Source organism: Ricinus communis, chromosome 8, assembly GCF_019578655.1.
Source record: "Ricinus communis isolate WT05 ecotype wild-type chromosome 8, ASM1957865v1, whole genome shotgun sequence".
NCBI lineage: Eukaryota > Viridiplantae > Streptophyta > Magnoliopsida > Malpighiales > Euphorbiaceae > Ricinus > Ricinus communis.
The window spans coordinates 12,583,923-12,610,513 of NC_063263.1; the positions used below are offsets into that span (position 1 = coordinate 12,583,923).

A 26,591-nucleotide genomic window follows, 5' to 3' on the forward strand; every position below is an offset into this window, starting at 1 on the left:
TTTTACCCTTTTTTCTTTTTTTTTTTTGGGTTTTGCCCCTAAGACCTATTGCCTATTTGAGAAGGTGCCTAGCCTACTACTAGCTCAATTGACCCAAGTATGAATTAAAATTCAACAACCCGGTAAACTTTATTGACTATACGCTGTAATAAAACTTTTGCAACTTATATGTATCCTTGCAATAAGTTATGATTCCGAACTTCTTGCAAAATAATAAATCATCATTCTAAGTCGATTTCTGAAAAACTATTCCGACGGCCAAGTTAGTATTTAATAAAAGAAAATACTACTAGTATAATATACTACATTCATTGCAGGAGATAGGCATCACCATGAGTAGGATAAAGTTCTTTATTTACTGAATAACAATTATGAGGAAATGAAAGCGCGTTGGAGTAGATTTCTGCTATTTGGCATAAGTTCTAAACACAACCGATCTATGGATCACCTTGGCAAATTTTCTTGTGGCGAGCTTTGTAACTTAATCGAGATAATTAAATTGAAAGAACTCTCTTTTCGTGAGCTGTATATATTAATTTTATTTTCAATAAAATACTGTATATTAATTTCATTTTCAATAAAATACCAATTTGAGGGATGTATTAATGGGGAAACGAATTGCATTGTTCTCGAGGGTTTTCCTAAGTCCTAACTTGTTACTTTTGTTTCCTTAATTCCAAAAACAAAAATAAATAAAGCTCAATTTTCTCCGAAATATGACAAAGGTGACCAACATTGGGTAGGATACAAAAATTTCCTTTCCAAGGTCCATTTATAAGGATTAAGTTAAAAGAATGAATCTTCCAACTTCCAAGTAATCAAATATTGTTTTCTTTCCTTGGCAGGAAGTTACAATCTTGACATCATTCGAATGGTTTAGGTACATATCCAAACTGGCAGAGATAAACAAACCTGAACTTCCACCCAACACTTGTGCTGTTTCTCTCTACATAATACATAGAATAGAAAGTTGATGTCCTGAATGTACCTTTTAACAAAAACACAACCTTTCCTAATATCCATTATTTTCTTGACAAATTACAAACTATAAGAAAAGAGTATTTCAATGTTGGGTTGCGCCTCTCCATGTATTTATCTAATAAGGGGACCACTACAATGGTTGCTTACACTTTTCTTTCCAATTTCTTCATTGAAAAAGAGAATAGCTTTTTTCTTTTGGAAAAATGATACTAATTACTTTTATTATTGACTGTATTCTATATATTAGATTTAGTGAATCACAATTATTATCCTTTCAAATTTTCTTAGAGCAGCCTTCTCTTTCGGCTATTTTATGAAGAAGTATTCAATTCATATTTATTTACTTTTGCTGGATAGATTTACAGAGAGAGGGCTTAAAATTTAAGGCTGCATTCATTTTCAAGCCACATAGAGATAGTGAAAGGAGTGGACCTGGCCTCATCCATAGGCAAGATCTCTTGGATTCTCTTTGTTTTCTTTGGATGTTGAAAGATGATATTGCCTTTTCTCTTTCTTGGGCCCATTTCAGCTTTCTCTCTAATTCTTTTGTTTTTCCTTTTCTCCTCAAATTCTTTCAGATTTCTCTCTCCACCTTTCACATTGTGCAAGGTAGATACATAAAGAGCTAACCTAAGCTAAGACTCACAAAGATTCTTTTTGGCTATCTGTTTATTTTAGTGATCCATGAATGGTTTTTGGTTTTGGTTTTCAGCAACTAGGCTTCTGTCTTTTACCTTTCAACAAGAATCCCGGAAATAAAGGATGAGTTAGACGGAGCATCCATCAGTTTATTTTTCATTTTATTATTTTAATTTCGATAATATTTAAAAGGTAAAATCTATGAATTTATGTACTATAAATAAATTTATCTTTATCTTTTTAAACTCGTTTTTATAAAATATTTTTTTTCATTTCTTATTAGTTGTCTATCTTTTTAAATAAAAATAATTTTAATTATATATCACTTTTATATATTATATGTAACATTAATCTTTTCTTTCTTATTTTACTCCTGTGTTGGAATAGATATAATGAATTTTGCAATATCGGTAGAATTGTAATTTAGTCTAATTTAGCTAATTTCTTTTTATAATTAAGCTTATTTAACAAGTTTTGAAATAATTTTAGAATTTTATCACTTAGGTCTGCACCTATTGATGATAGAATTTCATTTTTACTTAGGGAGGATAGATAGCACATGAATGATTAGCTGATTATTTCCCATTTTGTTTTTGCCACGTGAGACTGATGTTGTTTTGCATTTGCTGAGACCCTGATTTGATTGTTCAGGTAGCAGGCTAACCGAATTGTGCCACGGTCAGACCAGTTTAGTTCACAAATCAATGTCCTTTCTAACCGGTGAAAGTTTGTGTGCAACCAATGCTTGCATTCTAAAGTTCGTTTTCTTTTTTGTTTATTTTTGGTGGCGGGTATGTCTTGATATTATTCCCGTCTAACTTAGTTTGGTGTCTCAGTATGGCCCTTTAAATATTCGCTGTTCAAGATGTGGCTTTCCTTTCATCTAGAAAATGCAATTCGCGCCCTTTTCTTATTCTCGTATTCAACGGACAGTTGTGCATATATATATAGCCCTTTTGCAACTCTGGTGGCGAAGTCCAAATCGTTGGTAGTTTTTTTGATGCAAATGCTATTAGCTTGGAATAATCTCGACGAGGGTGATTTTGCCATTGTTTGATGTGTAGGATGGCATCAACGTAAGTATTTCATGCATGGGAAGTTCGTCATATATGTTGCCGTCGTCGATGGCATGCGGGGCTGTTGAGTTCCTCAATGAGTTTCGGCAAGCTGTTTATTGCTCTCAAGCCAAGCTGCTGGCCCCTGTCTTCTAGTTCTTGGTTTAAGCCAGTTGCGGGTGTGTATAATTAATGCTGTTGGAAAGGGGCTGCTGTGCTATTGCTGGGTGAGAATGTTGTAGTTTTATCGCAACCAGGTCTCAGGTGGTCTGCATTTGATTGTGGAGTAGAGGAATGACAGTGGAAAGTGATTGCCTTGGAAACGGTGAAGCTGATACATATATGATTCCAATTTCAATACTGAAGCAAGTTTGCTAATATTGGATATATTTACAGAGGTGGCAGGTGTTTTGGCTTCCAGGCTGTTCGGAGGACTTCTAATCTTGCGGCTCATGCACTTGCTAGGTGTTAAAAAAAACAGAAAGAGGGACATGGAAGGCATGGCCTCAGACACTGCACAAGCTGGACTGGATTGCTTGTGCAGGCTTTTCATCACTGGCCAAGAGGGAAAGGGAGCAACCTTACCTGCAAAGCAGGAAAGGTCACTTCAACCTTTCCCCTCTCAGAAATATAGTCGTTGGCCATATATAAGCATCAATATAAGTTCTTCATCAGTTGTAACTAAACTCAGAATTTTTGTAACACATTCATCACTGTTTTATCAATACACGTATATACAAACTTTTTCACTAGGTTTGGATGTTATATGAGGATGAATGCCATGATTGGCTTCATGACTTTGTTTTCTCCTAATGTAATCGAATTGTTTGTGTTAAATGGTTAATTTGTATTACTATGTTAATTTTTTTTTCTTTTTTCAGTCAAACAAATAGGTAAGAGGAAGCCATCAGTGGTAGTGATTTCCGCTGAACATACCGACAATCGACAGGACTTCTACCTATGGACGTTGATTATACGAGCTTTCTTTCATTGCGAAATGTTTGTAGAACCATGCAAAACTTAAGATGGAACTCATGCTCATCACCGCAGCACCGCAGGAGCAAGTAAAAGAGACCCGGCCAATGTATGACCTTAGTCTTTATAAGAGGCATAAATGTCTCAAAAAAACCGTCTCCCAGTTATCGAATCTAGGTTTTTTTGTGTGGTGAAAGCACATTTTACCAGTAAGCTATCATCCTCAATTGGCTTAGTTTCTTCGTTTGCACTCTTTTTCTTTTAGTTTCTTCATTTGAACTCTTTTTTCTCTTTGAGATTTCTTTGCTAGATCTTTCTTGGAAGTATTTTAACGAGATAAACTTTTGATAAAGTGTTTATCAATACTAGCCTTCTTCATATTGAAGCTATCTTATTTATTTCTTAAAAAAAATAAATAAAACAGTGAGCACCAACTATTAATTATCATTAAATCTTAGGCTCATAATTATTTATGCGTGGCCATAGAATATGCAAAATAAACCCACCTTAACATAATCTTTGACACTATCTTGCATAGAATAGCAAGCAAATTGCTTAAATCTCATCCCAGAAAAGCTTTAAAATCACTGGAGCAAACCCTTGCTCGAGATCAGGGAAATGATAAGAGTCACATTTTAAGTTGCCATCGCTCTTATGGAGACGTTAAAACTCTTATTTAACTTGTTCTTTAACTTGGTAGTTTATATTACAAAAACCTTTTAGAATATTCATCAATAAATGAAATTAACTCATTAAAATTAATGGATTAAAAGGTAGGGACTTGAGACATTTCCATTGCTTAAACCCTAAGCTCTATATACTAACTGGACATTTAGTATATTCTGGAATTTATGTAAATTTTTCATAATCATCTGAGACATTATATTAGTGAAGAGAGAATCGATGAGTGAAGTTCGAACTGAAATTTTTTGAGATCAGCAAAGATTTTACTACATGCATACATACGGCCACAAATATGCTTTCTGGGACTCATGTGGACAAGGAATCCCACTGCCCACTTATAATTCATTTTCTTTCTTGTGTCATACCATTTGGCAGAACTAAATTATACTTTCCTAAGCAAAGAAGAGCTTTCATGAAGCTCTTTCTGAGTGAGACTACTATGTATCCCCACATCCAGTCACCCCAACATATGCAGGATAAGTCTCAAATTCCATGTATTGGAGAAAAATACATGTCATGAAATTTTAAAAGTGGTTGTTGCAAAATCCCTGGCAAGTAGCAGAGACTGCCTTTTGTTAATGCATTACAGTTTGACGAATGCTCTTCAAGATCCAAATATTGTGCAAACTAAGAACAACCAATCTTGACTAATGCTGCTGACAGGACTTAAGTAGCCGGTAAGTTAGCAGCATCTTGACAAGCTGCATCAGACATTCCCTGTGATCTACTTATGGTTTCTATCAATATATTATGTATCAAATCCATGCATCCAGAACCATGATAATGAACAAATCGACAAATCTAAAGTGTTCTACTAAAGTGTTAAGTTACATATTCCAATCTCTCACTCTGTTATAAAAATAAATTTTCTTCTTGGAAGACCTTGCATTCTATCCAACCAAGAAACTACAATAACATCACAAATTTCACAACCCTAGATGTCAAACTTATAGATAGTTCAACCATTTCTCTTGCTTTATGATAATGCTATTACTTCCACTGTACCAATGATTCCTCACCAGCTTCTGCAAATTCAAGGAAAATAAGATGAATTTAAAACAAATCTCCAAGATAGTTTTAACTCATCAAAAGAATTCCTTTTCAGAATTACTTTTGACCTTTCCCAGGAACAATTATAACAGGTGCTGCTTTACAGTGGTGGAAGCAATACTCGCTCACACTTCCTTGCAGTACACTGTCAAGAAAAATTAATATTTTTTTAAAATTGAGATGAACTGTCAAAAACTAAAAGCCATTACGTTGATGGATAGAGATAGAGTACCTTTGCACTAAGCCTCTGCCTCTAGTGCCCATAACCACAGCCGCTGGCCTTAAACTTTCTGCTTCTTTGCAAATAACTTTACCTGCATCCCCTTGCACGATTCGAGCCACACTCTTCACCTATTTCAATACAATCAACAAATATGTGAGAGAATTATGCCATTTTTAAATTATTTCATGACATAATTTGCTTGGCTATGATCCCTCTTGATTAAGATCAGCAGTTTATTATATTTGGCGATGTGAATGATTGAATTAGAGCATTAACAACATAAGCTAATGTAAACAAAAAAGATTATGAATGCAAAATTGCATCATACGTTGGGAGCCGTATGTGATATTTCAAACCCTTCAAAAAATTAGCAATCAACTTGCAAGGAACAAAGAAATGCACCATGGAATCTGTATAATGAGCCAAAAATGTAGTTTGAGACCTTGGCCTTATAAGAACAATTAGCTGGCAGGTATCCTTGACCATTGCCAAATCCCAACTACGGGAAGGAATCCTTGAACTCATCAATGACCATTCATATTGGAATAGGAATAGGAGATATAAATGAAGAACAAGTGGCAAAGAGTTGTCTAATCCGTAACTTTAATAAGGATGTACACTGAATCAACCACATAAACCTAGCAATCAAGCGTTTATTCCAAATCTCAACAACTTGAATCTTTTAATAGTTCTACTGCATCAGAAAGGAATATAATTATTAGGTGAAAATAGAATGCTAAAATAATTTTGCCTAGCTCGACTGGTATATAATAGCTGCAATCCAAAAGATGAACATATAAGAAATGAAAAGTTTCTAGTACCTTTTCCAAATCCAAGATATCATTCAATTCATCTCGAACAATTAAATTAAAAGATGTGGTATTTACTTAGATTAGCTCAAAATCTAGCAGCCAAATTTCAAGTGATTTAACATAAACTGTTGGAATCTGCTGAAAAAGGTGGTTCACTCACCATGGCAACTTGAAAAGCCTCCACAGCAAGCTTCTCCATAAGACCTTGAGCCATCTCATACACAATATCATTCTTGACACCTAAAGATAGACCCAAAATAAGAAAATCGACCCCAATCATTCCAAACAATAAAAGACCCAAAAAGACAGAAAAACAGACATACTGGAAACAGCATGGACAAGATGGATAGTATCAGCTAATCTGCAAAGATGAATCATAGCCCAATCAAAGGCATGCTTGCTGTTGGGTCCATGATCGATAGCTATAAGTATATCTCTGCCTCTTCTCCTTTCTCCACTCTCCCTTTCAAGCTCTGGTTCTGGAACTATTGGGATCAATGATGGCAGATTCACTTCTTTCCAATCGTACTCTTCCTCCTCATTAAGTACCTCCATTTTTGTTTCCTACTTTGTTTTTTTTGTTTCCAATTGTACTCCACTCCTTGTTTTTGTGCTATATTTCCAAAGATCCTTTTTTTTTTTTTTTGTCTATTGGTGATTATGGTTTTCGTTTTACCCTGGTTTTGTTGAAGGTAAATTGATCAAGGACAATTCTGTCAGCCGCCGAAAGTGGCTTGTTTGACATGTGTTAATATTAGATTAAAAAACTAGGAAAATTACAAAGTTCAATGAAAAATACAAAAGAAAGACATGCCTTTCGCACGTTATGACCATGGATCTCCGTTACTTTCTTCTTTTTTTTTTCTTTTTCCATAAGCCCATAGGAAGCGAAGCTTGTAACTGAGTCATCTATTCCGAGTCGTAGTCCTAGTACAAGGACTTTGACATGTAAAAATCTTGATATATAATAACAAAAGGTGTTCGGTGGGTTGTCTATTTTTCTCTTTCTCTCGAAGCTTCCCGCCTATCATTTTCTATACTTCGACTTTGAGTCTACTGGTAGAAATAATGTTTGGTGGGTAAAAGCTTACACAATGGCGCTTTCTCTTTCTTGTGTGTTTTTGGTGGATATGGTGTTATGGGTTTAGTTTTATTAAACGAGTACCCTTTTGTTTAGGTTGTGGGTTTTTGATATTGTAAGGTGCAAGGATGGTTGCTAGCTTTGGTCCGATCAGCGATGTTTAGAACTCAATACTGCTTGCCTTCCCATGAGATGCTGTAACTTGACAGAAATTGGTGGAAGGAGCTGGTTACATAGGAAGAGTATAATTAAAGAGGAATTTATGTTGCTAATGGCTGTTGCGGTTCAAATTGGTAAGTTAAGAGAATTGGGTATGGCACCGTCCGTCCGCCTGTAAATTTGATGATATAACAGGACCTTCATTTCTGACTGGAGTACCTCTGGTGGTCCAATATTTCCTTTTCTTTGTAAGCCTATGGGCTGAATTAAGCGTAAGCTTCAAGCCCGTTTACAAGAAGACACCAGACATTCGTTTTTAGGCTATTTCCAACCTTATACTACTTTTGGTAATTCTTTGCTGTAAGATTTCACGTCCGATTGTTAATAATGTGAAAAATAAAATCTCTAACTTTACTTCATTTTCTCACTAATCAAAAATTGAATAAAATAGAAACTCATTTCTCATACTCATTATCTTTCTTTTAACTGCTTTTAAATTCTTATAAAAAATAAAGTAATTAAAGTTTTGACGCCTAAAATGTCAAATATTATGAGGAAATGATACAGTTTTTCGAGGGAAAAGAAACTGTCCTACATGCCATTTATTGTGGTGCATTTTTCTGATATTGAAATAATTAAAGTTTTGACACCTAAAAATGTCAAATATTATGATTTTTAATTAAAAAAGTTTTGACACCTCCATAAGGTTTGTCCTATCACACACTTTCATTTCTGTGTTTTTTAGACTAAGAGTTGATTAACCAGAACACTATTTTATCAAACAATATACCAAATGCATTAGTAGGGCAAACCTCAAAGAGATATTTGTAATTCTATTTGTAAAAGGTTAATTACAAAATCACCCCAACTAAAATCACCTCGGTCGCTAAAATTTCAAAACTTACTAGAAAAGAATGGAGTCTTTACAAAGTAATTCTTGAAATGCGGACAATTTTAAGGATTTAAGTGTATTGTATTTTAATAATTTAGGTATTAAAATGCAAGATGTTTACTAAATTAGAGTGACATGATTACAAATGTTAGTGCAGTATACATTTAAACTTTCATAATTAAGGGACTAAAATATATAGGTTTAACAAATCTCTGACATCCAAAATCGCTAATTTTAAGTTAGCAAGGACTCGAGTGTTATTCAGGTTAAACTTTAGGGGTTCTTTTTCTGGTTTTCATTTTATGGGCATAGCTCCCTCCCACCCCGACTTACCCAAGTCTAATTTCGCCGGAAACACATTCAATCTGGTTAAAAAAAAACATACAGATTCAAAAAGAAAAAGAAAAACAGATCTCAGTGAATTTATAGTCAGAAGCAGTACTCATAGTTCATGCCAAAAATAAGAAAAACGAAAACAAGAATCGTACAAAAGAAAAGGAGAAGGGAGCTCAGAAAACTAAAGAATGGAAAGAGGATTTGTCCTCATAATGATAGGTATCAGATTAACGAGATTATTTTTATCTCATCATCACAGCATCCCTTCTCTCTTTTCTTATGCTAAGATTCATAATATTGATCATTTATAGTAATGAATAAGTAGAAGAAAGATAGAGAACGGAACAGCAGATCCCTGTTCCAATTGTACAACAGAAGCTGCAAACAGAGTCGAGAGTTTTTAGGTTAGGGTTTTTGCATTTGCGTTTGCTCTGCTCTTTAAATAGCGAGAGGATTAATGACTCCTCCTTTCGTATATTTACTCAAATGTCCTCCAAACTCGTCATTTTTTTCTTCTTTACCCTTGTGAAGGAACATGGACCTCATAGCTAAACCATGTCGAGTGTTTGAGGCCGTAATTTCGATTAGCCAGGGTTCAATTTGTAAAGATTCTGGCCCAAAAGAGTTGGACCTCAGGTTCAGGTTCAATCTCACAACCATTTAACTGTAAAAATAAAATAAAAAATTATAAAGTAAATAGAAGTAAAGTTTAAAGAGGTAAGATAAAATTTTAAATTTTATTTTATTTATAAAAAATAGATGGTAAATTAATCTCTTTTAACCTGCCAATTTAAACATATTTGAAGATTTTTTTTAAAGCTTCCCAAAACCTTAATTTTCAATAAGAGTTGGAGGTTTCAAAACCTTATAAAACTCCAGAAAATCTTGAAAAATCTCTATCCAAATATTTTGTTAAGGGAGAGAAATAATTAGAACTTCTATATTATGATTTTATCTATGTAAACCGTAATTATAAATAATAGTATTTAAGAGTTATTTGGTTCGTGAAAAATAGATATAAATAATATTAGGAATGGAGTAATTATCTTATTCTATAAATAGAAATCACCCATTTCTCCTTTGCCTAAATAACATTTCTTTGATTTCAATCAATTATAATAATCAAACAATTAAAATACAATTTATTATTTATATTTATATTATCCTTTTATATATGATAAATTAAATATTATTATTAATATTAAAAATTAATAAAATCTGATTTTCATTTTACATTGAACCAAATAATATATAAAAGTTAACTTTTTCGATTTTTTTTTTCCATATTTCTATTTTCAATCATGACTTTAAACCAAATAAACTTTTAATATAAGTATTCTATATTTAGGGATTTATAATTGATATATATATTTTAACTATTTGATACCAGCAACAACAGAAAAGGATAAGCTTAAGCTTGTTTTATAGCTGGAAGTATTTTGTGTTCGGGACAGTATAAGACAAGCTCTAGTTTATATAGTTTAGTCGAATTAGAGAAACTAATTCGTCTAGTTTCTTGTGTTGCTTGTTAGTGGGAACAAAAATTAACATACCAAGAATGAGCTGCCGCTATGACTTCTTCTCCTGGTTTTCAGGACACGATGCCTTTAAACTGAAATTACTTGTTCAAATGGTTGCAGCTGCTCTTATTTATTTAATTTTTCAAGTTCTCACATATATCCCTGCAAACTCAAATGTGCTTCTTAATAATTTAGGAACTCTATAAAATCCATTCTTGAAGCAATTTTCTTGACATTTGTTTATATTATCTTAATTCTAGATTTGAACTTTGAGGTTCAAAATTATTAGCAGATGGACCAATCTTTAATATATGAGTACATAAAATGCTAAGAACTATATAGAGATATATAAATAATTTCTGAGGGGCTACAGGTATATTTCTTTTTGAAAAAATAATTAAATTTTATAGGTAATCTTTTAGTTTGAATCTCTTTTTGGGCTTTTGAATTCCTCATGCATAATGTATTTCAAAATTTATAAGGTCTGTGTGAGAATGCATATAAGAGATAGACAGGAACTCTTTAATTACCATTGAGATAATAAGCATTACATTTCTTTTCTTTTCTTTTTTTACTAATATAAATATTCAAGGTAATTTTCATTACTCATCTAAGGTTTGAAGAAATACAACGATGGAGCGTTGCATTCAAAATTTGAAAATTTACTGGTCCTTTTCTGGGTGTTTCCTTCATCTTTAAACAAAAAAGAACAGAAAAAAAAAAAAAGATTGACAATTTGTAAGGTTAATGGAACGAATGTGCCTAGCTTGATATCAACTCATGCATCCTGATTCATTATTTGAAAATATGCATGCATTTAGAAGTGTGGATCGGGACTGACTCATGTCTTGGAGCAACCTTACCTGCTAATTCATTTACTATATTCTAAACCGCCTACCACCACCACTGTTACTCAACTCGTTCATATATCTTATGTGGCAGATGATATTATTACTTAGTTTCTAATTAATAAACTTCAGTGTTATTAATTCAGATACATGATATATGGAACAGAATGAATTGTTCTTCTGACCAGTTGAATTTTGAATAATATCTCTGATCTGCATGCATGCTTACGTTAGGACAGCCTTTTCTCTGAGCTTCAACAGCAAGAAATCGGCGAAGGTCTTCCCTAATCACTATATATATACATTAGATTAAGCACCTTTTTGCTTCATTCCTTCACTAATTCATATAATTTAATAACCCTTTTTAGCATATCCTCTGGGTTTTAGCCGATCGAGACAGAAAGTAATCACATATGCACACGGGTTCAGCTACAATGAAGATTTGTGGTTACACTTTTATCATTTTAGCATATATAATTGCTTTAGCTTCCACCGTTGCTGCTGCTGCCACAGCTTCCATAGACCTGTCAACTGCCATTCTCATAAGGGTTGATCAATCTGGTAAAGGAGATTTTAAGACAATACAAGATGCCATAGACTCCGTTCCTCCTAATAACTCTCAATTAGTATTCATTTGGGTTAAGCCTGGAATATACAGGTTTGTATCTGCAATACCAAGATAATAAATAATTACGTGTCTGTGCATGTTCTCACTGAACCGTTTTTCTATAATATTTTGTTTCCAATCTGTAGAGAACGAGTTGTTGTTCCTGCTGATAAGCCCTTCATAACATTGAGTGGCACTACGGCCTCCAATACCATAATCACATGGAGCGCTGGAGGGGATATATATGAGTCTCCAACACTATCTGTATTGGCTTCTGATTTCGTCGGACGATATCTCACAATTCAGGTATACATATATATATATATATACATATTTCCTTTCGTTTAGTTCCTTGCAGGAGTGTAACTGCAGCCTATTTCTTCATCTTTTTCTTATCTAAACTTTTGCAATGACTAAACAGTTTGCATATGTGCATATGTTTATTATCTACACAGAATACATTTGGGAGTGGTGACAAAGCTGTTGCACTAAGGGTATCAGGAGATAAAGCTGCGTTCTATGGTTGTAGAATTCTCTCTTATCAAGACACTCTCTTGGACGAAACAGGATCACATTATTATAGCAATTGCTACATTGAAGGAGCTACTGATTTCATATGCGGAAACGCTGCTTCACTCTTTGAAGTACGTTGGCACTTAAATCAATGTTTCTAAGTCTTTATCCATATATATATATAATATCCAAAAAGAATGCTAAATCAGTAGAATAATGTTGATCAATTAATAACGCACATATATATCTCAATCTGTGTGCATACAGAAATGCCATCTGCATTCGATTTCCAGGAACAATGGATCAATTACTGCTCAACACAGAGCTTCTCAGTCAGACAATACAGGTTTCACCTTCTTGGGTAGCAAGATCACTGGCATTGGAAGTGCCTATTTAGGGAGGCCATGGGGTGCTTATTCTAGAGTCGTGTTTGCCCTTAGCTACATGTCTGGTGTCATAGTCCCGCCTGGATGGGATAGCTGGTCTGGCCAAACCAGGCAAAGGTATAAATACACACGTACATATATTTAATCCATCCTTTCTTTAGTTAATGCACGTCCCAATAACTAGTTTAATATCATATCACAAGATTACTTCGAGTATAATAGCAGAATATTTTTACTCAAGTCTGTGTATGAGACAAAGATAAAGCTAATGACCCTTTAGACTAAACAATAAACAATAATCCAAGCATCTGAATATATTTTTTTTCCATTTTCTTCATAAGTATGTTTCCTGGTGCTACTTCTTAAAATCGATTAATGATTTTTATTATGTTTTCTTGGATGACAGTACGGTGTTCTATGCGGAATACAAGTGTTATGGTCCTGGAGTAGTTAAATCAAAGAGGGTTGAATGGTCACATGAGTTATCCGCTGAAGAGGCTGCACCCTTCTTAACCAAGGACATGATTGGGGGTCAAAGTTGGCTTAGGCCTGATCCAGCCTACTTTAAAAGAAGAGGCTTAAAGTTGACTGTCAAGGCTCATCTTGGCAACAACTAGAAAGATTTCATAGCTACATCCTATTATTTATTTATTACCCCTCTCTCTACTTACCAATTATATATATATTAATTGTTTTATTCAGTTTTACTGTGAATATTACTTCATTTATTTCCCTCTTCATGAAAGAGGTATTGATATCTGTACAGCAATACATGTGTATATATAAATGATAAATTATTTTTCTATCTTTATCGTGCAATATTTTTTAAATTTTTCTTGCTTAATATTTTTAATTTAGTCATAAGAAAATATGGCTCTCCTAAAATATAAAAACGAGAATGTAAATGAATGTCACAATTTTAAAACTTAAATTCTGATTTTATTTTGAGAAAACTAACTAAAGAGAATTTGATGATATCATATACTCCTACTGACAAAGTATTACATATATTTGAATTATTAAAATATAAAATTATTGTAAAATTTTGAATTTTTGTTTTTTGGTGAAGAAAGTAAAATTTTAAAAGTGGGTTTTGAAATTTGAATATTTGTCACGAGAAAAAAATAAAAGAATAAAAATAGCAAAATGAAATTTTAAATACAAAAGAGATTTTAATATTAGTAGTTTCTATGATTCATGTATATATTCATATTTTCAGAGAAAATCTAATATGACAAAAGAAAAGAAGCAAAAATGACTTGCTTTGGGTAATAGGTGCTACTAAGATATCATATCAAAATGAAAATGATTCTTTTTTGAGTTAATTTCATCGGAATCATTTTCTGAAGAGATCTTATGTTCTATAAAAGTGTAAATTGAACTCACATGCATAAATTTGATTGGCAACCCTCGACTCTTTTGTTTCTCTTGCTAAATCCAAAGTAAACATTTTCAAAATCTTATCATTCCTTTTCCTGATTAACTAATTAAAGTTCTTGATGAAACTATATATATGGAAAAAGCACGTAGCTGTACGTATAACTGAAGGAGATCTACAAGAAAAGGTTGAAATTTTGTATGTATTTACATCCAACAATAAGTAGTTATCATGAATAGTAAGAAATGTTACTTCCAAGCTGTCTCACATACAATATCTAATATTTAAAGACACCACCAAATCACTAGAAACATATAAAAGCTTAGAAGCAAGGTCCTTTATTGAACATAACCAAACTGTTAAGAAAGGAAAACAAAAACTAACTAAAAGAACAAAAAAGAAAGGAACTAGTAACCTTCACTCCTTACTAATATTTTGCGTTTTACATATACATATTAATCTTCTTTTTTACCTTGACATCACTCCTCATGAGAAAGAGCTACAAGAAAACGAAGACAGACAGAAAGAAAATTTTGAGAAAAAGAGAAGAATATATTAATACAGTCACTTTTCCTTAACGGTAAAGCTCAAAGGGTGTGGTCACGGTTGGCTTACAGTACCTCTCATGTCATACCATATATACTACCATTTTTTTCAGTAAACAAATACATTGAGGTTTCTCTTTCAGCTGTTCTTTGTCTCCTCTTCAAGCTGAATTAACAGTACCCTTCAATTGTCTCTATCACTATCTTGCTTACAAGCTTTGGTTTTCATTCTCTACCTAATTCAACACCACCACCACCTCTCCTCTTCTTCTCTTTTAACAAACTGGTGCTCTCTCTCTCTAGCATCTTTCGAGCTCTATAAGAAGATTTCTTTTGACCCCCTTGACTGCAATCACAACATCATATTATATATCATACCATAATTCTACTCAAACCAACATAAAATGGCTGTAAGTACAAGAGTTCATTTTCTCTTTCTTTGCTTGATTGGATTCATCTCTCTATCGGTCGAAGCTGCTGTCAAGAAATACCAATTTGATGTGAGTAGTAATTAAGATCATGCACAGGGTTTCTTTAGTTCTTCTATGTAATGTTATTGGATTTTGCTTTTTCTTGGTGAAATACCCTTTTGTGCTTTTTGTCAGATTCAAGTGAGAAATGTAAGTAGATTGTGTCACGCCAAGCCCATTGTTACAGTAAATGGGAGGTTTCCAGGGCCAACAATATATGTCAGAGAAGGAGATAGGGTTCTCGTGAATGTGACCAATAACGCACAATATAACATGTCTATTCATTGGTATATGATTAAATGTTTTATCTTATGCGTAGATGCTCTGACATCACGAGGAAATTAATGTAAACCCGAAACATCAGGTTCTGTAAGTAATCATAAAAATGGAAACTTTTTCGTGTGTGCAGGCATGGATTAAAGCAGTTTCGTAATGGATGGGCAGATGGGCCTGCTTATATAACACAATGTCCTATCAAGACAGGCCATACATATACCTATGACTTCAACGTAACAGGGCAAAGAGGAACATTATGGTGGCATGCACATATCTTATGGCTAAGGGCTACTGTTTATGGTGCTATTGTTATCATGCCTAAACCAGGGACACCATTTCCTTTTCCTCAGCCACAGAGGGAAGAACTCCTCATTTTAGGTGGGACTTGTGGACTAATAAAGTTGTATAAGCTAATCAAGATAGATATACATTGACTTCTAAACCATTGGTTCTGGCATAATTGTTGTGCAGGAGAATGGTGGCACAATGATGTGGAACAGATTGTTAAACAAGGGAATAAGATGGGACTGCCTCCAAATGCATCTGATGCGCATACCATTAATGGGAAGCCTGGACCCCTCTTCCCATGCTCCGAAAAACGTCAGAATCTTAGTTTACATGTTTTGCAAAGCACATCATAAGTAGCTGCATTAATTCTCACTTTTCACGATTTTCTTGCAGATACTTTTGCCATGGAAGTTGAACAGGGAAAGACATACCTCCTGAGGATAATCAATGCTGCACTCAACGATGAGCTTTTCTTTGCCATTGCAGGGCACAATCTGACAGTAGTAGAAATTGATGCCGTTTATACAAAACCCTTTACAACTCGAGCAATATTAATTGCACCAGGCCAAACAACAAATGTTCTTGTTCAAGCAACACAAGCACCTAACAGATATTTCATGGCAGCAAGGCCTTTCATGGATGCACCACTTTCCGTTGACAACAGGACTGCCACTGCTATACTACAATACAAGGGCATTCCCAATACTGTACTCCCTATTCTTCCTCAGCTTCCTGCACCTAATGATACAGTTTTTGCCCTTAGCTACAATTCCAAGCTTAAAAGCCTTAATACACTACAATTTCCTGCAAATGTACCACTTAAAGTTGACAGACATCTTTTCTACACAATTGGTTTAGGAATAAATCTCTGTCCAACGTGCTTAAATGGAACCCAACTCACTGCTTCTTTAAACAACATAACTTTTGTAATGCCTCAAATTGGCCTACTTCAAGCTCATTACTTCAACATAAAGGGAGTATTCAGAACAGATTTTCCTGATAAACCACCAACACCTTTCAATTATACTGGTGCACCTCTGACTGCAAATCTTGGGACTACCTTAGGCACAAGGCTTAGTAAAATTGCATACAATTCAACTGTGCAATTAGTGCTACAAGATACAAATCTTCTAACTGTTGAATCACACCCTTTTCACTTGCATGGCTATAATTTCTTTGTAGTTGGAACTGGGATTGGAAACTTTAATCCTAAAAAAGATCCAGCAAAATTTAACTTAGTTGATCCTCCTGAAAGAAATACAGTTGGTGTTCCTACTGGCGGATGGACTGCCATTAGGTTCAGGGCAGATAATCCAGGTATGCACTGAAAACTACTTAAGTTTTCCAATGAACCTGTTAATCAAAAAATATTTTCTTGATTTTCTTTTCCTTTGTTTATTTTTGCAGGGGTGTGGTTTATGCATTGTCACTTGGAGCTACATACAGGATGGGGTTTGAAAACAGCATTCGTTGTTGAGGATGGAAGTGGACCAGATCTATCCGTCATGCCTCCACCCAAGGATCTTCCTCCTTGTTAGAATTTCCAAAACTAAACACTGAATTTGGATTCTTTAATGAATTTGGATTCATTAACCATCTTTTCAATTTATTATTTTCAGGCATAAATGCTTGAAAAGTCCAGGAATTAGATTAGAGGCTGATGTATTAAATGGAGGAAAAGAATTAAACATTTGAAATTGTAATTGTATTTCAAATTCAAATTATTGTGCAATAAATTTCTGGGTCCATAGCGGCCACATATTTTAAGTCCAACAGAGTAGTTTTTTAGGTCAAATTAAGATTATCCTTAATTTTAACATATATATTTAAGAATATGATGTAATATGAATCCGCATAGATTGTAAGAATGTTCAAATATTGGACGGTGATACGAATATGTGTATTCTTTGAAATTATGTTTTATAATAAAAAATTATGGTGCAGCCAGAAAGTAAAACCCTTAGTAACAACATTATGAATGATGCCCTGAACTTGAATTAGAATAATAGCAATCCTCTCTGGTGCAATAGTATTTGCAAATAGAACTACATCAAAATGTGGATTCTCTGAATAATATGAGAATGAAGTTAGAACAATAGCAACCCCTTTAGTGCTAAAATGATTTATCTGCTTTTGATAGCCCAGGCAGGCCCTGGGCAATGAACAACAGTAAGAGTGGCTAATGTTCTTCCGACAGTCCAGCTCTTGAACTCTTTTTTTAACTCTATTTGAATGCCATTAGGCGCTCAAAAGATGTCCTGCTCATACCCTTAGCCACAATCTAAATTTAAATGCTACATGAACAGAAGAAGGAATAGCTTTAAAAAGAAACGTTTTGACATTTCATTATGGCAGCCAAAATGGGGAATTGTCATAGCTTAATCAATTGTAAGAGAACCCCAAAACTGGATTTCTGGCATACTTTCTTTCTAGAGATAAACCAGTACTACATGCGGCATGCTAGTCTTCGACAAACAACAAACTGGAACATGTACTGCCTAGAAAACATGCCGGATATAAAAACGGAATGTTAATTAAAAAGAGAGAAGTAAACATCCATATTCATTGAAAGAGCTCAATTTTCATACCTAAAACAATCTTTGGTATTTCAAGGTGATGAAACCTGCTAATATATCAAACAGAAACTAATTCTCTCAATTGTCAAAATCTCAAGGAAACAACAAAAGGACAGTGGAATGAAGAGACATCATGAAGTTCAAAATGACAGAAACAATAGAATCACTTTACTAGAACAAAACTCCATCTTTCATGAGAAAAACATCTATTGCTTGTATGTGTAATCACAGGAGAAAATCTCCTTCAAGCAGGCTAGAAAATAAAACACTTCATCCAACCCAAAAATGGCCTCCAAAAAATTTTCAAGAAGCTAGTATAGAAACAAGTATTACCATTAGAACCAGCAAAACAATCCCAATCCAACATCCCCAATTCCTATTCTTCTTCATTTGCTTAGCATAGTATAACCCATTAGTACCACCACTAATATAAGTCCTGCCACGAGCTACATTCTCTTCAATATTGTCAATCTCATCACCTTGTGTCTCTATCAAGACAGCCATATCCAGAAACAGTTGATGCAACTCGGTCAAGCTCCTCTGTATATCCTTCAAAGCTTCATGCCTCTCTTTATTCTCCAAAACTAAATCTACTTTCCCTTCAAAAACTTTCTCTTTCCCACCTCCCAAAACCATCTTCTCTAATACTTCCTCACTCGGATGCTCACCGGTCACATTATAGTACCTCCTTTTGAGTCCCTCTCTATGATCTTTCAAAATTTGTTCTCTCAATGCTTGAAAATGATGCATCATCTCTCTTAACTTAACTCTCAATCCATCAGTCACGGAAACCCTTGTTCTATCAATAGGGCTGCCTTCTTTATAAGCCATTGACAAACTACGATTAGCCACATTAGACTTGTCAAGTGATTCCAATCTTGACTTGATAATCTTGGCTTTCCGAAGAATTGTAACCATATCTGAGTTTATTCTGTCTCTAATTCCTTTAAGCACTTTAGTACTGTGAGTAGATTTTGAGTCTTCATTTAGGTCTTGAAGGTCGAGGAGGAGATTAGTGATCTCTTCCATTTCAGTCTTGATTCCATTCACTTCTTCAAAGAACTTTGTCAGGTTCTTCTCATCAGCAGGATCTAATTCACCCATCTCAAGATCTGGTTCAGATTCCATATCTCTCATGGCCTGTTTCTTGAGTTCTACGTAACTGAGGAATGATTGAGTCATTAAATCATTCATTCTTACTATGATTTATAATTACTCACCTGCAAAAGAAAGTTAAATTCTCAAGAACTTAAACGTCGCTAATATAATAATAATGCTAATCAAAACATAAAGAGAAACAAGAATATGTTTCAAGAAAAGTTTCTTTTTTTTTTTTACAGAAAGAAAAAAGATACCACAAATGGATCAAGAATTAAGGAAAGATACTGAAATCTGGTTATTGATTATGATGCTTCTCCAATTAGAAACCTGAAATGAACAAAAAGAATTGGCTAAGGAATAACATGAGCAATCATAAATTAAAAATATACTTCTTTCACAGTTTCAAAAATGAGGTATCCAGATCATAAAGACTTAAGATTTCTTCCCTGTTCCATTTATCACTCTACAGAATTTTCTCTGAAACTAAAAGAACTTCTTTTTAAAAAAAGAAAAACAGAACACATGAAAGGCCTACGAGGGGAACATTGATATCATGCTTTATGAATTCTAAATTCAGTAACCTAAAAAGAGAAAGTTTCTTAATAAAAGAAAAAAAAACAAGCTTCATAAGTGACAGAAGGTAAAGTAAATATGAAACTGGTGCCATATTTTATCTTTTCTAATATTTAAAATTCTGAGTCCATCAAGAAAAAAAGAAACCATGAAGAAACTAAGCATGAAGAGGTAATTTACTAGAATTGAAGAAATGAAAAAGAAACCTCGACGAAATGATGATCTTTCTTGCAATGGAAAAACAGTCTAATTCTTTAATCTTTTCTCATAAACTGAGGATTCTAGAGTATAAGATTAGAAGAGAAAACACTGAGGACGAAGAACAAATGGGTTTTGAGAGAAATAAAGAATTTGTGCAACTTAAAAAGATACAAAAATCATATGAATGAAAGGAGGGTCATCAATGGCTCGAGTTTCTGTTACGTTTTCTTGGGTTTATTTTCAAAATTTGAAATTTAAAGGTTTCTACGTGGAAAGCCGTTTTGGGTACTACGAAAAAGTCCATTCTGTCCCTTGAAAAACGACAACGTATAGGACCCAAAACCCGGGTCCTGAAACCAATAAAACCGTTAGCCGCCCATTCAAATTGAAGAATCCAAATGGAGATGGAGAAGAAGAGCAAAGTACTGATAATTGGATCAACTGGAAATCTAGGGTACCATTTAGCACATTTTAGTATCAAATTCTGTCACCAAACTTTTATTCTTGTTAGGGACTCTGCTTATACTGACCCAATTAAACTACAAAAGATTAACTCTTTATCTGATGCTGGAGCCACTGTTCTCAAGGTCCACATTCCCTTTCTCTCTTTTGGTTTTTGCTTAATTACTGTTTAGTATGGGTTCTTATGTGCAAAATTTAAATTTTTGAAAAAGAGTAGGTTTTTTTTATTAGGGGTCTTTGGAGGATGAGAAGAGCCTTGTTGAGGCAGTGAAGCAAGTGGATGTGGTGATATGTTCAATTCCATCAAAACAGGTTCTTGACCAGAGACTTCTTATTAGAGCTATTAAAGCAGCTGGGTGTATCAAGGTTGTTACTCTCTTTCTATTCTTTATCTGTGAAATGATTTAGGATATTTTTATTGTCTTTTTTTTTTAACTCTAGGAGTCGTTTTATATTTAATTTATTGAATTTGTTTCCCCCTTTTCTTATTTGCTTTAATAATGGCACAGTGTCAGAAGAAGATGGAGTCCTGGTATATTCATAGACAAAGGATGAACTATATACTTAACTTTTAGCCCCTTTTGGTAACCAAATATAGAATATCTACTTAATTTCAGACTCAGAGAAACAAATAATGAAAGGCTTGAAAAATTCGTTTTGCCGACAGCTTGGAATAGAACATAGATGCATAAGCTAAGAACTACCATTGTTGTCCTGGCCCAAACCTTGATTTGGAAATATCAACTGGTAACAATGACAATGAAGGAAATGTTCGAGAAATAGTATAGTAATTTTGCTCTTTTACATTTCTGTTTATTATAGTGCTTTGCATGCTTAAGAAGTGTTTATGCATGTACGCGAGGAGTGAAAGATAGAGGAAAGCACGCATCCTCAATAAAAGACTTGTTTTATTGATCAATAAGATAGATGCATACATGAGTTGTTGCAGAAGTTCATTCCATCAGAATTTGGAGCAGATCCAGATAAAGTTCAAATATCTGGCATGGACTATAACTTCTATTCGCGGAAATCTGAGATTCGGCGTCTTGTAGAAGCTGAAGGCATTCACTATACTTACATCTGCTGCAACTTTTTAATGAGATATTTACTTCCATCATTAGTTCAGCCTGGTTTAATGACTCCGCCCAGGGACAAGGTCACAGTGTTCGGAGATGGAAATGTTAAAGGTGTAATGCTCAAGATCCAATTATGCAAGTTGATCAGACCTTTTAGGATGTTCTTAGCACTGGTATCTTAATAAATGCAATTTCTTTGCAGGCGTCTTTGTGAAGGATGAGGATGTTGCTGCCTTCACCATTTGTGCTATTGATGATCCACGTACATCAAACAAGGTGCTGTATTTGAGGCCACCGGGAAATGTCTACTCAATAAATGAGCTAGTTGGGATTTGGGAGAGCAAGATTAGGAAAAAGCTTGAAAAGATTTATATACCAGAAGACCAACTTCTTGTCAAAATCAAAGGTATTTTAACTTGTTTATATGGATAGCATTCACTTAGAGACTAGGCCCCTCCTTTATTTTTTTGAGCAAATGAGTACAAAACACAACTTCTTTCATGATTAATTAGTTACACATTGCATGTAAATTCCATTAGATTAAAAATGAATATGATAGTAACTAGGTTTGGCCATCGATATAATAGAATATGTTTTTTATACTTGAAATAACTTATTTTCATACATTCTCATTTTTACTGTCTTTGCTTTGGCATTGGTTGGGACCTTTGACTTGTGCTAGTACATGCACAAGATTGCTCTTGTCCACAGATCCATGGAATGGGCTTGTCTGTCCATAGATCCATGGAATGGACCTGTCTCCTCCTCTCTCATGTTCTCTAACTCTCTCCTTTCGTTAAACTTATGTCTCGCAATATTTGATTTACTCTTTCTTGCATTGCAGAGACTCCATATCCAGACAATATGACTCTGATTTTTATATACTCAGTCTTCGTTAAAGGAGATCACACATACTTTGATATTGAATCTTCTGGAGGGTTAGATGGGACACAGTTATACCCGCAGTTAAAATACACTACGATCAGCGAGTATCTGGAGACCTTAGTATAACATTGGAAGGATCTTAACTTCTAGCATCTTTATCTGCTTGCTACAATTGATTTAGGGACTGGCCGAAGATATTTTCTCCAGAACCTGATCGGAATGTTAAGAAGTATTTTTGCAAGGGAATGTAAGAGCTTATACAATGATGTACTTCTCATAATAATACGTGAAGTGCTTGGAGTTAGTTGTATCATATGCATTCTCTTGAATAATTGGTTCTTGTGATGGTCGGAACCTCGTACTCCATTCAATTTATCAACATCATGCCAGTCCTTATCTTGACTCTGGCAGATTTTCGTTGAGTTGTTTCTCAGTTTGATCATTGTTAATGTGCTGTTGGGGTCGATAGCAAGTCTTATATCCTTCTGTAGCTCATAATACTGTGTTATAATGTGAAATACTAGTGCCAGTTGGGTATTCTACTCTGTTCTACACATGTAATCTTAGGCTAAGTGAACTTGCAATTATCAAAATCTCTACATAACAGAGAGAGGAAGCAGATTCAAATGGACATGGGTCAGAGAGTTTTGCATTGGCATCTGACTCGAGAACAGTTTATTACAAATGACAGTGGCTATAAGAAGTAAGATGTCTATAACCTCCCACGAAACACAAATGGCGGGAACATGGGCGTGTTCCTGATCCAGAAACGACGACAGCATCATCACGTAAATGTCATAATCTTGCCATTTATTTACCTATTAATCTGGAAATTATAACACTTCCCCTGCCTCTTACAACATAAATTCCTAATTTACCTAAAAAAATTCTTTTCTGCATGATGCAAAATTTAGTAGTAGACAGTGGCAGCAAAAGCCACTCTCCTTATTCTGCCAAGGACAGAAGCCGTTTTTACATATCCAACGAACCTCTCTCCTCGAGCAAAAATACTTCTTTTGATATTACATGCATTATTTACTATCATCCAGATATTCCTGAAGACATTGCCCTCCAAATTTTTCAGAATGATTATTAGAGAATCTGGAGCCGTCAGAGCTAATGATCTTCCACCTAAGCAATTTAGCCCAAGGGACTTTAGTGTGTGTCCGTGTAATACCTTGCTAAGCACCTGCAAGTAAGAACTAACCTGAACCCGAACGTTTCCATACAATGCTGTCAATGCTGCTGAAATCAACTTTGTATTGTGTAGAGACTTGTGTCGAAGCACTCAAAGTTACATCATCCAAAGGGTCAGGGAACCTCCATCTGTTCCCCTCCATCTATCCATGACTTCAGCAGATTTTTAAAATTTTGTTAGCGAAAAATACATAAATGAAATGGTAACGTCTTTTCTAACTTAACCAAAATTTTGAGTTTAAATCTTAATATCCAACTAACTAGCAGCTAGAAAACACCATTGTAAATCCACTTTTAATATATCTTCTAATTAAAAATATGTTAGATTCTATAAGTTAATATCATTAACTTTTATAATTTTTTTATATATTTTTAGATATTTTAATTTTATAATTATTATAAAAATTAATTATATATAATACGTAAATTAGTGAAGATGTATTTTAATAATTACTTACTAAATTAATAATTAAAAAAATTATGAATTATTATTTGAAATAAATTAAAAAGAAAAAAAAATCTATCTATTTATAATGGAGCGAGTGAAATATTAAAAAGAAAAAGCTGAAATTAATGCTCGACATTGGAATTCTATGCTTCTATTGCCAGTTGTCCTTAGAAAATCCACTTGTAATTTGGCCATAGATTAACCTGAAAATCGGGTAAGATGGCAGATAAGAGCAAGATTTTATTCATAGGAGGGACAGGATACATAGGCAAATTCATCGTGGAAGCAAGTGCCAAAGCTGGTCATCCCACCTTTGCTCTTCTTAGAGACTCCACTCTCTCCAATCCACACAGATTCTCCATCATCACCACCTTCAAGAATTTAGGCGTCCAGTTTCTCATTGTCAGTATCTCTTAATTTATGCCAAGTTACTTGATGTTTTTGGTAACAAGGTTCAGAATGCATGCATTAGAAGAGTTTACATCTATAAATCTGGAAAGGGTTTTCTCAGATTTTGATTTTTGGTTGAATATTTTACTAGGCAACTAAGTAAACCATTTAAGGTGATATTCAGACTGTTTTTTGGTTGTTATATAAACAGGGAGATTTACATGATCACCAGAGCTTAGTAAATGCAATAAAACAAGTGGATGTTGTGATTTCTACGGTAGGCCATGCTTTGTTGCCTGATCAAGTCAAGATCATTGCTGCCATTAAAGAAGCTGGAAATGTTAAGGTTAATGCTATCTGGGTTTGGTATTATGCCTTTCCATTTCTTAATTTCTGGTGTTTAATTATTCCTCTAGATTCAGAAATACCCTTTTCTTTTGCCTATAATGAGAGAAATTAATAACATATGTAAACTTAAACTGAAATACAATAAATCTTCTTTGGAATCCATATATAAACTTTAATTGATATGTTGAGAATCTTATGTTGATTTTTGCATAATTTTATTTCTTTCAAGATGGCTCGGTTTCTTCAAGTCGTAAGAATTGAACTTTAGCACCTTTAGGCTTTTGAAACACAATGATTGAGTTCTTTCATTTTCAGACTTTCCAGATACACTCATTGAGCTCTTATACTTGTGAAAATGCTTCGTTCTATCCAGAGGTTTTTTCCTTCAGAATTTGGAAATGATGTGGATCGTGTTCACCCTGTTGAACCTGCAAAAACATCATATGACACCAAGGTTAAAATCCGGCGAGCTGTTGAGGGTGAAGGGATACCATACACCTATGTGTCTTGCAACTTCTTTGCAGGCTACTTTCTTTACAATTTAGCACAGCCTGAAATTACTGCTCCCCCAAGAGATAAAGTTGTCATATTAGGAGATGGAAATGCAAAAGGTAAATTTTCAGAATGTGGTTGAGAAGTTTCTTGTAAATGGCCAAATGCATACTCTTTGCACATCATATTCAGTTCTGAAACAAGCTGAGAATGTTAGATGATGCTAATCATCAGAAGTATCAGTTGTTAATTTGGTTTTTACCTGCAAAATTACATTGTATGTCTAATAAGGTTAAAATTGGTTTTACTTGTTTGCATATCTTATGATCAACAGCCATTTTTAACGAGGAAAATGATATCGGTACCTACACTATTAGAGCAGTTGATGATCCAAGAACCTTGAATAAAACACTCTATATTAGCCCTCCTCAGAACATCATCTCATTCAATGATCTCGTGTCCCTATGGGAGAAAAAGATGGGCAAAACCCTTGAGAGGAAATATATTCCTGAGGAACAAGTTCTGAAGAATACTCCAGGTCAGTGAAGTTTTACTGATTAAATTTCAGCATAGGTTCCTGGTCTGGTTGATTGAACTTTAGACCACCACAAAATCTAACTAGTAAACCTGTGATTCCTTGTAGGCAATGTGATGTTAGCACTGGAGCATGCGGTTTTTGTTAAGGGAGGTCAAACCAACTTCGAGATTGAACCATCATTGGGAGTAGAAGCTTCTGAACTTTATCCTAATGTCAAATATACTAGTGTGGATGAGTACCTGAATCAGTTTGTCTGAATCTTCAATATCAGTTTTTGCTCTTGCATTTGACAATTTTGCAATTGTTGCGGTTGAATGCTCATATAAGCCCAAGATCAACTTTAAATGATCTTAAGAGAGCTCTTTAACTTAGCCTGCTATCTTGTTAACAGCTTCAAATGATTTGCTCATCATATGCTCGATTAAATCTCTCAACTCATCGTGTCGCAATCAAAAATGAGGAGGAGCTCCTAAAATCTAAATTGCAAGGAAAAAAAAAAACCTTTGTCATTGATTTTTTCATTCATGGCATCAACTTGGGAGCATTACATATGAAATCAAATTTGGAGGACTCACTCCTGTCACTC

At 34.2% G+C, this 26,591-nt stretch overlaps 6 protein-coding genes and 1 non-coding gene across 11 annotated transcripts; 4 read left to right on the forward strand and 3 right to left on the reverse strand.

Moving 5' to 3' along the window:
• Positions 1-5,118: 5,118 nt before the first annotated feature.
• Positions 5,119-7,890, reverse strand: LOC8285323 (universal stress protein PHOS32). 3 transcript variants are annotated; one of them, XM_015715493.3, is made up of 5 exons: positions 6,743-7,886; positions 6,580-6,659; positions 5,617-5,735; positions 5,446-5,529; positions 5,119-5,359 (listed from the first exon to the last, which is right to left on the reverse strand). In XM_015715493.3, the coding sequence occupies exons 1-5, from the start codon at positions 6,972-6,974 to the stop codon at positions 5,350-5,352; spliced, it is 525 nt and encodes a 174-aa protein (XP_015570979.1). In that variant the 5' UTR covers positions 6,975-7,886; the 3' UTR covers positions 5,119-5,349. The 3 variants fall into 3 exon arrangements, with proteins under 3 accessions (XP_015570979.1, XP_002512913.1, XP_025012049.1); XM_002512867.4 differs by having other exon boundaries at positions 5,453-5,529; positions 6,743-7,875; XM_025156281.2 differs by lacking the exon at positions 5,446-5,529 and having other exon boundaries at positions 6,743-7,890.
• A 1,168-nt stretch (positions 7,891-9,058) lies between these two features.
• Positions 9,059-9,148, reverse strand: LOC112533812. Its single transcript, XR_003078171.1, has one exon. It is a non-coding gene; the product is annotated as a small nucleolar RNA U30 (small nucleolar RNA).
• A 2,462-nt stretch (positions 9,149-11,610) lies between these two features.
• On the forward strand, positions 11,611-13,516 carry LOC8285324 (putative pectinesterase 11). Its single transcript, XM_002512868.4, has 5 exons — positions 11,611-11,913; positions 12,009-12,168; positions 12,318-12,506; positions 12,643-12,878; positions 13,168-13,516. The coding sequence occupies exons 1-5, from the start codon at positions 11,669-11,671 to the stop codon at positions 13,376-13,378; spliced, it is 1,041 nt and encodes a 346-aa protein (XP_002512914.3). The 5' UTR covers positions 11,611-11,668; the 3' UTR covers positions 13,379-13,516.
• Positions 13,517-14,691: 1,175 nt separating this feature from the next.
• On the forward strand, positions 14,692-17,491 carry LOC8285325 (laccase-11). Its single transcript, XM_002512869.4, has 6 exons — positions 14,692-15,184; positions 15,290-15,441; positions 15,564-15,808; positions 15,902-16,030; positions 16,112-17,035; positions 17,126-17,491. The coding sequence occupies exons 1-6, from the start codon at positions 15,089-15,091 to the stop codon at positions 17,254-17,256; spliced, it is 1,677 nt and encodes a 558-aa protein (XP_002512915.1). The 5' UTR covers positions 14,692-15,088; the 3' UTR covers positions 17,257-17,491.
• Positions 17,492-18,433: 942 nt separating this feature from the next.
• LOC8285326 (syntaxin-112) lies at positions 18,434-20,520 on the reverse strand. 2 transcript variants are annotated; one of them, XM_002512870.4, is made up of 3 exons: positions 20,175-20,520; positions 19,650-19,722; positions 18,434-19,514 (listed from the first exon to the last, which is right to left on the reverse strand). In XM_002512870.4, the coding sequence occupies exon 3, from the start codon at positions 19,486-19,488 to the stop codon at positions 18,598-18,600; it is 891 nt and encodes a 296-aa protein (XP_002512916.1). In that variant the 5' UTR covers positions 19,489-19,514; positions 19,650-19,722; positions 20,175-20,520; the 3' UTR covers positions 18,434-18,597. The 2 variants fall into 2 exon arrangements, with proteins under 2 accessions (XP_002512916.1, XP_048233574.1); XM_048377617.1 differs by lacking the exon at positions 20,175-20,520 and having other exon boundaries at positions 19,650-20,160.
• A 17-nt stretch (positions 20,521-20,537) lies between these two features.
• On the forward strand, positions 20,538-23,014 carry LOC8285327 (probable pinoresinol-lariciresinol reductase 3). The gene is made up of 5 exons (XM_002512871.3): positions 20,538-20,756; positions 20,863-20,997; positions 21,581-21,818; positions 21,910-22,113; positions 22,552-23,014. The coding sequence occupies exons 1-5, from the start codon at positions 20,568-20,570 to the stop codon at positions 22,716-22,718; spliced, it is 933 nt and encodes a 310-aa protein (XP_002512917.1). The 5' UTR covers positions 20,538-20,567; the 3' UTR covers positions 22,719-23,014.
• Positions 23,015-24,262: 1,248 nt separating this feature from the next.
• On the forward strand, positions 24,263-26,376 carry LOC8285329 (phenylcoumaran benzylic ether reductase POP1-like). 2 transcript variants are annotated; one of them, XM_015715386.3, is made up of 5 exons: positions 24,266-24,639; positions 24,839-24,973; positions 25,349-25,586; positions 25,802-26,005; positions 26,111-26,376. In XM_015715386.3, exons 1-5 carry the CDS (start codon positions 24,457-24,459, stop codon positions 26,260-26,262), a joined length of 912 nt encoding a protein of 303 aa, XP_015570872.2. In that variant the 5' UTR covers positions 24,266-24,456; the 3' UTR covers positions 26,263-26,376. The 2 variants fall into 2 exon arrangements, with proteins under 2 accessions (XP_048233573.1, XP_015570872.2); XM_048377616.1 differs by lacking the exon at positions 24,839-24,973 and having other exon boundaries at positions 24,263-24,639.
• The last annotated feature ends 215 nt before the right edge of the window (positions 26,377-26,591 follow it).